General features: G+C 40.1%; 1 protein-coding gene across 6 annotated transcripts in view; it reads right to left on the bottom strand.

The window, feature by feature from the left end:
- Nucleotides 1-1,085: 1,085 nt before the first annotated feature.
- CACNA1G (calcium voltage-gated channel subunit alpha1 G) overlaps nucleotides 1,086-14,164 on the bottom strand; it is a 341,842-nt gene continuing 328,763 nt past the window's right edge. For all 6 annotated transcript variants that reach the window (XM_073588056.1, XM_073588061.1, XM_073588058.1 and 3 more), the window contains 3 exons: nucleotides 8,524-8,698; nucleotides 4,707-4,840; nucleotides 1,086-4,357 (listed from right to left, as the gene is read on the bottom strand). In XM_073588056.1, the coding sequence (XP_073444157.1) occupies nucleotides 3,593-4,357; nucleotides 4,707-4,840; nucleotides 8,524-8,698 (1,074 nt within the window). In that variant the 3' untranslated portion in view covers nucleotides 1,086-3,592. The remainder of the gene's footprint in view (nucleotides 4,358-4,706; nucleotides 4,841-8,523; nucleotides 8,699-14,164) is intronic.

The raw sequence follows: 14,164 nt of genomic DNA, 5'->3' as shown, positions 1-14,164 counted from the left end.
CTCATACACACAGGGCTCCGCTCCATACACCTCAAACACACAGGGCTCTGCTCCATACACCTCAAACACACAGGGCTCTGCTCCATCGACCCTGTAAACCCCTCCTGACCCCAAGCATAAACTTACCTTCATCCAGTACCATGACAACCAGCACACAGACAGCAGCGTCCATCCTGCACACAATGAGGCCCCTGATCATGTGACCCCTGACTCCTCCCCCTCCTGTGACCTCATCACAGGTCCTGTGCAGTGTGTGCACACAGAACAGCAAATGTCATTGCCGCTCCTGAATGCGTGCCTTCCCCCTGCCTCAGGGAGTGAGCCCTGCTCTCCATGCACCACACGCGGTGACGCTGGGACCAGGAGAGAGAGGTGCGCAGATTGTTTGTTCGTCCGGAGTGGGCGGAGCTGGGTGGAGTGGGTGGAGCTAGAGCGGAGCTGCAGCACATTTGATTGGGCGGCCTGCGGGGGCGTGGCCTAGCGCTGTAGTAGGCCCCAGTAGAAGACGGGGACTAAATTTAGGCTGGGAAGCTGCAAGGGAGAGGGGGGATAGCGCAGTTGGCGACGGGGAGCACCGACTTAGCCGGGACAGGGCTGGGAGGGTACTGGCACTATTCAGCCCCTGTCCTGAAGACTGTCTTCCTCACAGCCTTGCTCTCCATGCACTGTCCTGCTGTATCCGTCCTCAGCCCCGCTCTCCAACCGCATCCCACTTTGCTGCTTGGTGATTGGTTGGTGTCCCACTCTGCTGCTTCGTGATTGGTTGGTGATACGCACACACACATTCAGATTTATATATAGAGATAAAGGACTTGTATGCAGATCTGTGCTTACCACGAGGGACTTCTAATCTTCACTAGGAAGGCCATCATTGCATGCACATTGAAGATTAGTATTAGCGGTAAGCACTAACAGCACATGGGTAGGAGATGAGTGAACGGAGCATGGATCAGAAATGCATGGTCACTGTGACATAGAAGAGCACTCATCAGTAATAACATTCCGTTCGAGTCTGCACTAGGCATGGCGGGAGTTTCCAAAGGATCATAATTGGAAGTAAACAAAAAAAATAACAGCCAGAAGTGTACTGTATAGGATCACTGGTACATACATTTTAATAGATGTAAATGACAAAAATGCTTCACAGTATAGATTATTCAGGTTGGAGTATGTGGTGTCAGACAACTCCTTTACTGCTATGACAAACGGTAAATGCTTATGTAAATTACACCAATACTTCATGGAATGTTGCCCAGTTGTATAGCCATTTTTGATTCAGGAAATATTGTTTTCCCCTTTTATTTATTTCTTTTTTTCATCTTCCTATACAATCCAACCTTCATATTTTCCATACCGAGCTTGACGGACAAATGTTTTTTTTCAACTATAATACTAACTTCCAGTATAATTCTAGATACAATGCATTAAAGGAAGACAATTCAAAATTTATTATTTCAGTAAGTTCCATTCTTAATTGCAAGGATTCTCCGGATTGTATGTTGTTTTTGTTATTAATATTTATATTACACCTCTTATTCAAAAGAATTTAGAATTGAATCTCTAAATATATAGGTCCAATTTTATGTCTATGAACATGTAGCCTTAGGAGTCATGCCTCTATTTCAGGACAAGGAGTCCTTATCAGTCTATGCAATAAAATATACATACTTAGGCACCATATTCTCCCAAAAGGAGTACTGTTAGAAGGTCCAATTTATTTGGGCAAATTTGCATTTAAATAGTACTTGTGAGATTTATGCAATTTTTTTTTTTTGAGGCCCTGCACCTACATTGCCTTAAGTAAACAAGGAGGCTGATGGCCACCACATGCCTATGGGCTTTGGGGCACTACCCTGTCTGAATGGTCAGTATGTATAAAATTGGATGCATCTGGTGATATAATATGGGGCCACAACAATCTATAAGTAGATAAAATATATTGCCATGAGAATAAGTCCAAAAGCTAGCTAGACACATTATCTGTATATTGTCCGAACCCCATGGCAATCTAATGTGTAGAATGGCCTCCTGACTCTCCCACCAACTGCAGGGAAATACTGATTCGACAGCTTGATTTCAACTGTAAGGTCCATATGATATCAGTGAGATAAGCTACCACTAGAGGAGTCTATCCGTAGTTTGCTCTACTAATCCTACTGAGAAAACATGTATGTTCTGCTGTGCCCAGCATGTGTATACAGAAAGTTCAGGAGAGAACTGTAGGTGAAGAGCTATCTAATGTGTATAGCCAGCCTAGGCTAAGGCTACAGCAATGACATTGATCTGATTCTATGTATTCTTCCAGATGGTTTATAATATTCATATCAATGTGGATCTGATGGTTATGATTCACTTACATGTAAACATTATTGCTATGACACCTCAAAAGTGTACACCCAAATTAAAAAATTATCAAATGCACATGGTAAGATCCACCTTATCAACCAGTTGTTTGTATTGATGTATTCCATCTAAAATTAAAAATGTTATTTAAAATCTACAATTTTCTACAAACCCTGTGTAATCTGCAGTCACATTCTATTACATTAGTCCACAACTTCTTGCTTATTTACATTTGGTTAGGGTTTGTTTGTAGTCTGTTACCATGGAGAAACATAAATGTGCATAGGCGTTGTAAACTCCAAACAGCGGATAGAAAATATAGACTATTGAGAGATTTCCTTAAAGAAGCATTCCCATGAACTTTTTCCCGCTAAACCTGGGTAAATGTTCAATGTACTATGCTTTATAGCGGCTTTTATAATATAAGCCTATGGAGAACCAGAACAAGGCTCCATAGACTTACATTGTAAGAGAGACTTCCAGGTCACATACAGCATAGGTGATGTAGACAGTCACGTGACTCAAAAGAGGAGCGGAACGACACTGGATACTGGAGAAGAGGCGACTGGTGAGTATATTAACACACTGACCCTATATTATATACACAGGTTTAGGGGGGAAAATAAGTTAATCGGAGTGTTTATTTAATTTTAGAATTTCACAACATTTTGAACAATACTAAACTTTGCAATGGAATTAATTTATTTTAAAATCTTGTTGTTTTTTTTCTAAATATCATATTAGTATATTTTTTTGTTTCTTTGTATACTATTTGACACTTTTGTATTTCTTTCTAGCCCTTTTTTCCCATGGTAAATATGTTCTGCCCCTATGCCAAGGGTTTTTCTCACAGGATCTATAGCAATACCAATCCCCTATACCCTCAATCTGAAAGGCATCCTATGTGCGCTCTATGGAATATGATATACTGGATTACATATACATCTTTAACTTAAAGACCATATGACACCTTGAGTATAGCTGACACTCTATAGAGTTTATTTAATAAAAATAACATAATGAGTTTACTAGCTAGAGAAACGTGAAAATCCTTTTTTGAAACTGTATTGCTGTTTGTCCAAATAGAACAGGTGTTCAAGTATTTCCCCAGAGCTGCCGACCTTCAAGTTTTTCCATTTTTAGCCACTGGAGCAGCTCATCATTTTGTAACAAATGTTCACACTCAATCAAAAATAAGCGCTTTTTTTTTTCTTTTCAATTCAATTGATAGAAAAATTATCATTAGAAATTAGGATATTGACATCTCTGGTACTAAGGGATCAACAATTTTAGGGAGGTCCTTTGAATCTAATGAGTACGATTGTCTTCTTAAAGCTTCTGCCTCTAAGCATGGATGTCCATGTGTCCCACCAGAGGGCACGCAGTCTGGGCAGTAAGGGATATGTCCACTTTTATTATGTACTGTTTGAAAGTCTTCTCTTTCATTGAGTATATGACTAATGAAGCCACAAGAACGTGAAGCTGGGTAGTGAGATATAGTGTTTTCCATTGAACACACTTCAATAGAATGTCTTCTGGCGTCTTCAAGCCATGAAGTTGTTTTTTTAAGGGCACTGTGAGCATCCATGCTGTAGAACTTCTTCATGTCTCTTAAAACTACATTGTTACTGTTTTCCAGTTTTACTTTCTGGCTTAGTGAGTAAGCAGCGGAGTAGAATCTTAGCGTCTCACAAGTTTTTAGACTAAAATGTTTTTTACATTGAGATGTATTCAATAAATGTGTCCTTTCTTGATCTCCGGTTGACTCTATGAAAGTGTTTCTGTTTGTCTGGGAAGCACCTGGACAGTGAACAGTATCATGGCAATGTTGTGTGTAAACAGTTGGTTTTTCCATCTCACATATATTTCTTTCAGGATCCATTGGCTTTAGAATGGTTGGCACATTTGTAGGCAGTTGGCAAACTGGTAAGGTTACAAGATTTTCTGCGGCTTCATCTTGGTCACTCTCCTTGTTATCCGAAAACATTTCAAATGAATCATTCTGGACCGCTTTCTGTAATGCCAAAAATAATGACCCATACATCAAATGAAATTATACATTACAAGATAATTAATGAAATGTCATTAATAAAAAAATAATCAAATATTTTTTATGGGCAGAAAGGCTCTAGAAAGAATTTGACCAGGCTTTGTATTACATGTATTTCAATTGACTCCATGCAATACCATATTTTTCCAGAAGTGGCTAAGCAATATCGACTCGTCTCATCAACTTACAGGAGTCACATCCGCTGTGATCAGCATATCAACAGGGTGGGTTTCTTTAAAAAAATTCTTTAACATTAAATAATATAATAAAAACTGTTACAGACATTCCTAGCACAGGCGTAGGCTATACGTACCTGTCTTCGAAGCATTCTATGTGTAGATGGTGATCGTAGAGGGGCAGTGATTTTTGGGATCACTAATTCAGATTTCACATCATTCAGCACAGCTTTTTGAACAAGACAGCTGCTGTCAACATGGGTGCTAGAACCTACATGGGTGTGAAAGTAAAAAAACAGAATTGATATTTACTATAAGCTATCTGAAGAGATATAAATATAACCACAACATGAATATATACCGTACATGAATTATGTAGCAGGCAATATGAATAAAAGTGCATTTACATTAAGTTCTTACAACCTGGGGAACCATTTGTTGATTAAAGCAATAGCAGTAATACTGCAGCCCCTTTAAATAACTACTCAGTGGTGGAGCCGAGGGTTGGATGCCCACCAGTTAAATATTATTAACCTTTGCTGAAGATGGGCCATGAATAATAAAATCCTTTTAAAGACATTTGAACATGGTTGGAATGCTATCCTCTCCTGTACAGCACAATACATTAGTAAAATCTCTCTCCAATATCTAACAAAACTGTACTTGCAGCTAGAATTCCAATTTCTTCACACCCTCTGAATTATTTTTTATCACTACTTTTTAAAAATAAGCCCTTCATATATTTTAGTTGGCTGATAATTTTCTGCAGCATCTGAAATGTTGGGGTGTATATTATCTTCAATGGGATTTGGTTTCTAAAACACCTCCAACTACAAAGCGCCCATACACCTTATGTTGGCCGAACAATGGTTTTGTCAATTGTTCGGCCAACAAATATCTTCCTCGACTCCTCCAAATATATCTGGCATACATATTGTATACAGGCTATGGCTCATCTCATACAGGACAAACAGATAGGCAGGATGAAATCGGGAATGCTGGATCCTTATGTCCCACAACATTATCTGTTGGAAGACCTCCACGTACATCAAAATGTCAGCCGAACTCGTCAGTATCGGCTGTTTTGGCCAATGCTAGTGTAATGTGTATGGGGGTCTTTAGTCTACATCAAGACAATGGTAATTTGTTGAAGATTATATTTGCAGATTCATTTTTTGGCTAGCAATTGTGTTTTTAAAATATTTACACACTCAGGTTAAACCATTTAACTGGTAAGGTAAAGGTTTTGCATGGTAGAAAACGTATCCAAATGTATGCTTCCATTTAATCTTGTTGCCTTTACCAAATAAAAAAAAAGGAAAAAAGAAATCTTCATATTATAAAAATATAAAAAGCAAACAAATCTGTTAAAAGAAGCAGACATACAGATCAGCCATAACATTAAACATAATGTGAATATCAATTATTATGTTGTGACAATCGCACCAGTCAAGGGCTGCATTATATATTGGCAGCAAGTGAACAGTCAGTTGTAAAGTAAATGTGTTGGAAGCAAGAAAATGGGCAAATAAGATGACCTGATGTTGACGAGGGCCAAATTATGTTGGCTATACAAATTGTCAGAGCATCTTCAAAAAGGTACGTACCCATTTGCGAGAAAAACGGACGAGTGCAAACAGATAAAAAAATCAGATTGCACTCGGACCAATGTTATTCAATGGGTTACATCTCGTCTGCAATTTTTTTGTTTTCTCAGCTGAAATCAGACTGAGAAAAAAATCGCAGCATGCTGAGATTTGCTGGGTAACTCGGACGAGACTCGCCAATGCAAGTCAATGGATGCGAGAAAAAAAAAATCACCATCCGTATGCCGTCCATTTTTTTACAGACACCTTACCATTCTGTGGCATAGATCACTGTAAATGGTCCTGTAAATGAGTGTAGAAAAATAGTTGCAGAGATAAAAAAACGCATTGCATACGCATGTCATACGGATGTGAGAAAAATCGCATTGTACTTGCATGACACTCATCCGTTTTTTCGGTCCTGATATCGGGAACCTTTTTTTTCTAACATATGGGTATGTACCCAAATGCTGAGTATTGTGAGGTGCATTCGGTATGCAGTGGTTGGTAACTACTACCCATGGTAACAGAAGGACTTACAACAGGGTAACGTGTGCCCAGAGCTCACTGGTGGACATGGGAGGTGAAGACTAGCCCTCCTGGTTCAATGAAAAAAACATAAAACTGAATAAGATATTAGTGAAAATAATAAAGCTGGCTATAATAGGTGTCTGAACACCCAAAGCATCACAATCTGCCGCGTAGTTTCAGACCAGTGAGAGTGACTATATTAATTAATCTGTGTTGACTGCTAAAAGTGCATACGGTGGGCATGTCAAGTCATGTGCACAATGATCTTCATGCTTTTTTTCTAGTAGGGTCTGAGAATGGTCACCAGCCATGAGTGATATCTGGTCGTTTTGTTTAATACATTAGGCATGCGAGCATCAATTATGGAACAAGAGAAGCAGACGGTCTGATCTAATACATTATGTTTACTTTTACATAAGTAGATGATGGGATGGAGAAGGCACTATAATGCTATATTCATGTGGATGATACTTAGACACTCCTTCATGTTAACAGTATGCCCTAATGGCAGTGGTCTCTTTCAGTAGGATAGAGCGACCTACCACACTGTAAAAATTATTTACAAATGGTGTGAGGAACATGGCAAAGAGTTTAAGATCTTAACTTGGCCTTCAAATTATATCAGTTCAAGCTATCATCTGTGGGATTTGTCACAGCAAAAGTCTGATCTATTGAGACCACATATTATTAGAACATCATTTTGGTGCCAGATAAAAGGACACCACCAGAGGTAGAGAAGAACAAGCCGTGATGAGTCAGCTGTTTTGGCGGCCCATATTAAGTGGTTTTAATGTTCTTCTCGATCAGTATAGTTGACATAAATTTGCATCTGTTTTCATTATAACTTTTTTTGAAAGTTTAAAATTTTGATCAAGTCTGAACAGGTAGATATCTACTAACCTCGGCACTTTATTCATATTGCATACAGTATTTATGGTGAATTCACAGACTAGAGTTCAGTCCTTCTTCATTCAATAGTTAAGTTAGATTACAATTGTTATTTGTGATATGGGTTTTTTTCACAGCACAAATTTGCAGAAAATTTTCAGGAAACCTACTCAAAATATCCTGTACTTGTTTAAAAGCTGGGCATGTTCAGAGCCTGTGTAAAGATGGGGACAGTCAGGATGTCATCACATATTATAATCAGGTAACCCCCCCACCATCTTCATCCTGCGGGCACAGAGATTGGAGTGTCCATTGTTTTCACAGTGGAAAGATGGGCAGCAACAGACCTTTATAGGCATGACTGGCATTATAATTTTTCAGATTAACTAGGATTAACATGGGCTCAAATAAAATATCATAAGGAAAAGAGAAAGTAATTCAATATTTGCACAATATCTTATAGTGCAAGATGGGAAAAATTCAGTCCAGGTATAGTGCATATTTTGCTGCTGAGAACAAGGAATGTATCCCCTTAAACTCCCTTGCCATAATCCACGGGCATCATTTCCTACTCTACAGCAGGGAGTCTTGCACAGGTTCTCACCACTTTTCAATAAAACACATGGGATCAAAATGGACTTGGCCCTCCCTTGAAGGGCCACATTTCAGAATGGTCTTCCTATATAATGTATATGCCTTTGACTGTTTGGGAATAAAGAGGTGCAATAGGGTCAGTGGTAGGAAGTGTCAGGGAAAGAACTACTTACAATTTATCTCGAAAATCAGATACCGTAATCCAACTCTGGCTATCACCTCATACCTGTACCCTAGAAAGGCCAAACCACCCTGCTATGTTACCCTGGCCAACTAAGTAACTAAGGTCATTAGCTCCTCTGATATCTTGTGATTTATTACAACTTGTTTACAAAGTACATTTCCTATAGAGTACCTGATTTCCGGTAGGAGAGATTTCTTTTTGCTTGGCACTCTGCGCACACGTGTTCTGTCCTTAACATGTAGCTGTCATTTGGCAGTGAGTGGGTTCTGCACACCAGGGGCTTTTTCACACTTAATAAATTGCTTTCATTACCGGCTGATAACTTCTGTCCTGGAGGATATTCACTCTAAAATGAAATAAGAAAAAAAAAAAAACATTTTAAAATACAACTTCTCAAAATAAAAACCTAGATAAAACAAATTAACAAACAAAAGGGCACGTTATCATCCCTCTTTGCTATTTTTTTGTTGTCAAAAAGTAGCAAAATTTGGCGCAAGGTACTTTTCTAAACAGCTGGTAGAACCTATCAAAAGTCAAAGTTGTGCAAAAATGTTAGCGTTTTTACGCCAATCTTGGACAGCATCACCGAAGTTGGCAGAGCTGCGATGGGACATGGAGTGGCCAAATTCATCATTATTTACGCCAGTAAAGTGGGGCAAATTACATCAGAAATGTATGCCGGACCCTCAGTGTTGTATATTTATAGTTGTCGTGCATGGCAGTGGAAAGATGTGACAAATTCATTAATCACACCTCTTTGGAGTATGAACTACTTGTTTGGATCGCTGGGGGTCTAAAAAGTGGAACACCAAGAAATCAGGAATCATGTAATCTGTAGAAAGATGATAATCTCCTCTCTAAGTACAATCCCTTTCAAAGGGTTTTCCAAGTCTGGAAAGAGGACACCAATTAAGATTTCAATAAAAAAACCTCAGGTTATACTGAATCTTTTCCAACAAAACTACAGTGGCATGTAAAAATTTGGGCACCCGTGGTCAAAATTAATGTCATTGTGAATAGTTAAGCAAGTTGAAGATTAACCCCTTCGCACCCGAGCCTGTTTTTGCCTTCGTGACTGGGCCAATTTTTTCAATTCTGACCAGGGTCACTTTATGAGGTCATAACTCTAGAACGCTTCAACGGATCCTGCTGATTCTGACATTGTTTTCTCGTGACATATTGTACTTCATGTTAGTGGTAAAATTTCTTAGATAAGAACTGCGCTTATTTGTTAAAAAAAAAAAATCGAAATTTGGCGAAAATTTAGAAAATTTTGCAATTTTCAAACTTTTAATTTTTATGCCCTTAAATCAGAGAGTGATATCGCACAAAATAGTTAATAAATAACATTCCCACATGTCTACTTTACATCTGCACAATTTTGGAAACATAATTTTTTTTTTTTAGGAAGTCATAAGGGTTAAAAGTTGACCAGCGATTTCTCATTTTTACAACAAAATTTACAACATCATTTTTTTTAGGGACCACCTCACATTTGAAGTGAGTTTGGGGGGTCAATATTACAAAAAATACCCAAAAGTGACACCATTCTAAAAACTGCACCTCTCAATGTACTGAAAACCACATTCAAGAAGTTTATTAACCCTTCAGGTGCTTCACATGAATGAATGGAATGTGGAAGGAAAAAATAAACATTTAACTTTTTTTCATAAACATTTTACTTCAGAACCATTTTTTTATTTTCACAAGTGTAAAAAGAGAAAATGAACCACAACATTTTTTGTGCAATTTCTCCCGAATACGCCCATACCCCGTATGTGGGGCTAAACCACTGTTTGAGCACACGGCAGAGCTCAGAACGGAAGGAGTGCCGTTTGACTTTTTCAATGCAGAATTGGCTGGAATTGAGATAGGATGCCATGTCGCATTTGGAGAGCCCCTGATGTACCTAAATAGTAGAAACCCCCCACAAGTGACCCCATTTTGGAAACTAGACCCCTTAAAGAACTTATCTAGATGTGTCGTGAACACTTTGAACCCCCAAGTGCTTCACAGAAGTTTATAATGTAGAGCCATGAAAATAAAAAATCATTTTTTTTCCACAAAATGATCTTTTAGCCCCCTATTTTTTATTTTCACAAGGGTAACAGGAGAAATTGGACCCCAAAAGTTGTTGTCCAATTTGTCCTGAGTACACTGGTAACCCATATGTGGAAGAAAACTACTGTTTGGGCACACGGTGGGGCTCGGAAGGGAAGTAGTGACGTTCTGGAATGCAGACTTTGATGGAATGGTCTGCGGGTGTCATGTCATGTTTGCAGAGCCCCTGATGTACCTAAACAGTGGAAACTCCCCACAAGTGACCCCATTTTGGAAACTAGACCCCCCACGGAACTTATCTAGATGTGTGGTGAGCACTTTGAACCCCCAAGTGTTTCACTAAAGTTTATAATGTAGAGCCGTGAAAATAAAAAAATCATTTTTTTCCACAAAAATGATCTTTTAGCCCCCAATTTTTATTTTCACAAGGGTAACAGGAGAAATTGGACCCTAAGAGTTGTTGTCCAATTTGTTCTGAGTATGCTGGTACCCCATATGTGGGAGAAAACTACTGTTTGGGCACACGGTGGGGCTCGAAAGGGAAGTAGTGACGTTCTGGAATGCAGACTTTGATGGAATGGTCTGCGGGCGTCATGTTGCACTTACAGAGCCCCTGATGTACCTAAACAGTGGAAACCCCCAATTCTAATTCCAACCCTAACCCCAACACACCCCTAACCCTAATCCCAACCCTAACCATAACCCCAACCACAAACCTAACACCAACACACCCATAACCCTAATCCCAGCCCTAGCTCTAACCCTAGCTCTAACCCTAGCCCTAACCCTAGCCCTAACCTGCATACCTGCTTTTTTTTCTTTACTTTTTTTTCTTTTGTGACAAGATCGCTGCCCTGCGATCTGACTCATAGTAACGCCACTTCTCCTCTCATCTCACACTGACAGATGATCAGAGGAGAAGCAGCGTTACTGTGTGACAAGATCGCTGCCTGGCACAGCTGTGCCAGGCAGCGATCAGCTGTGCCAGGCAGCGATCTAGTCACACAGTGACGCTGCTTCACCTCTGATCATCTGTCAGTGTGAGATCAGAGGAGAAGTCACATTACAATGAGTGAGATCGCCGGGAAACAAGCATCTTTCCCAGCGAGCGCTCTCATTGGCTGCTGAGACGCTGACGTCATCAGGACCTGAACCAATCAGGTTTTGATGACGTCAGGGGTCCCAGCATGCATTGTGCACCATGACCACCGCGTTATAAGGTATGTGGGGGTCCCGGGGGGCACAAAACCGCCGACAGTAGATAAACGACGGTGCTGCACAAAGCCCAGCAAGCGCCAACGTTTATCTACTGTGGGCGGTCGGGAAGCGGTTAAATGATCTCTAAAAAGGCCTAACGTTAAAGATGACACATTTCCTTTGTATTGTAAGCAGAAAAAAATATATATATATCCACTGTATATATACTGTATATTGTGTTGCAAATTTCCCAGCTTTAAAAAAACTCAGCCTCCTCTAACCTTGTGCTAAAAAATAGCAGCCACGGGTTTTTTTACGCAACTGCCTAGCACTCTGAAAATAAAAATGGTGGAGGCCCACAAATCGAGAGAAGGCTATAAGAAGATAGCAAGGCAATTTTAAGTTACCCTTTCCTCAGGCTTCTTTTACACTTGCCGTGTTTTTGCCGGCCGTTTTGCAGCCCCAATAGATTTCTATGGGGCCGCAAAAATGGGCCGTAAAAATTTGTCGGTATGCCGTATGGCCGTGAGGGCTGTATTTACGGCCGTGAAAAAATATCGAGCCTGCTCAAAATTTTTCATGGCTTACGGATACGGCCCCCTTTGAAATCAATGGGGCCGCATAAACAAGGGAAGCTTGCCCAGTGTATTGATTTTGCGGTACACCATGAAGACCGCATTTGCAGAACACCGTATTTTTACTAGGACACTCCCATGTACTTTTCTGTTTATCACTTCGAAGGCCTGCAGAAATCCGAGAAGATTTTTGCAGTTTTTGCAGCAGACCGTGAAAATTACAGCAATAAGGCCCACAATAAAGGCCCGCAAAAACGGGCCGCAAAAACACAGCAAGTGTAAAAGAAACCTTAGAAATGCAATTAAGAAATGGTAGTTTTTGAGCCACACTGTTGCAGTCTGCAAACTATGCTGCGCTGCAGGAGGAAAACAGCCCTCCGTCCCTCCTGAGGCTCTCCAGTACTGTACAGCCACATATGGGGTATTTCTACATTCAGCAGAAATTGTGGAACTAATTTTGGTGCCATTTTTACCCATTTCTCCTTGTGAAAATGTAAAATCTAAGGATAAAACAATTTTTTGTGGTAAAAATGTAATTATTTTTTCTTCACAGCCCAATGGTATAAAATTCTGTGCCACACCTGTGGTGTCAATATGATCACTGCATCCCTAGATTAACTCATTAAGAGATGTATTTTGTAAAATAGGGTCACTTATGAGGAGTTCTGCTGTTTTGGCACCTTAGGGACTCTCCTAGTGAGTCATGGCACCCCAAAACATAACAGTAAAATTTGCACTACAATATGGTGCTCCTTATAAGTGTACATATAGAGTATACATATAGAGACAGCTGTCAATCAAAGATAGGACCACCCACTGGACCGAAGCTCCCCGAAAGAGCAGAGGATTAAATGAACAAAACACCGGTTATGCTGAATCTTTTCTCACAAAACCATATATCAATCTGTTCAGCTCCCCCTGCTCTATAACATGCTGCTTGCAGACTGGACTGCATTTTCAAGGTGACAGGTTCTCTTCAATTTTTATTCTTTTTTTCCTTTTTTCTGATATCAGGGAAAAATGAATATTTGTAAATACGTGTCTAATTTTCACTTTTTATTTATTTATTTTTATCACCACATTAGGTTGCGCTACCCGTTCTGTGGAAAATATTTTCATATATATATTGAACATATTTTTTTGATGGGGCAGGGCTAGTAAAAGTGATTTATACTGGCAGTGTCTCTTTATTATTATTTATTGTTATAACGCCATTTATTCCATGGTGCTTTACATGTAAGGAGGGGTATACATAAAAACAAGTACAATAATGTTAAACAATACAAGTCATAACTGGTACAGGAGGAGAGAGGACCCTGCCCACGAGGGCTCACAATCTACAAGGGATGGGTGAAAATACAGTAGGCGAGGGTAGAGCTGGTCATGCAGCGGTTTGGTCGATCGGTGGATACTGCAAGTTATAGGCTTGTTGGAAGAGGTGGGTCTTCAGGCTCTTTTTGAAGGTTTCGATGGTAGGTGAGAGTCTGATATGTTGTGGTAGAGAGTTCCAGAGTAGGGGTGATGCGCGAGAGAAATCTTGTTTGCGATTGTGGGAAGAGGAGATAAGAGGGGAGTAGAGAAGGAGATCTTGTGAGGATCGGAGGTTGCGTGCAGGAAAGTACCGGGAGACGAGGTCACAGATGTATGGAGGAGACAGGTTGTGGATGGCTTTGTATGTCATGGTTAGGGTTTTGTACTGGAGTGTCTGGGCAATGGGGAGCCAGTGAAGGAATTGACAGAGGGGAGAAGCTGGGGAATAGCGGGCAGCGGAGTTTAGAATAGATTGGAGGGGTGCGAGAGTGTTCGAGGGGAGGCCACAGAGCAGGAGGTTGCAGTTGTCAAGGCGAGAGATTATGAGGGCATGGACTAGGGTTTTTGCAGATTTTTGGTTGAGGAATGAACGGATTCGTGAAATATTTTTGAGTTGAAGTCGGCAGGAAGTGGAAAGGGCTTGGATGTGTGGTTTGAAGGAGAGATCA

This window comes from Dendrobates tinctorius, unplaced genomic scaffold (assembly GCF_039654945.1).
Source record: "Dendrobates tinctorius isolate UK_male_01 unplaced genomic scaffold, ASM3965494v1 ptg000103l, whole genome shotgun sequence".
NCBI classification, from domain to species: Eukaryota; Metazoa; Chordata; class Amphibia; order Anura; family Dendrobatidae; genus Dendrobates; species Dendrobates tinctorius.
The sequence above is the reverse complement of the archived record's forward strand: the minus strand, read 5'-3'. Positions and strand labels throughout refer to the sequence as shown.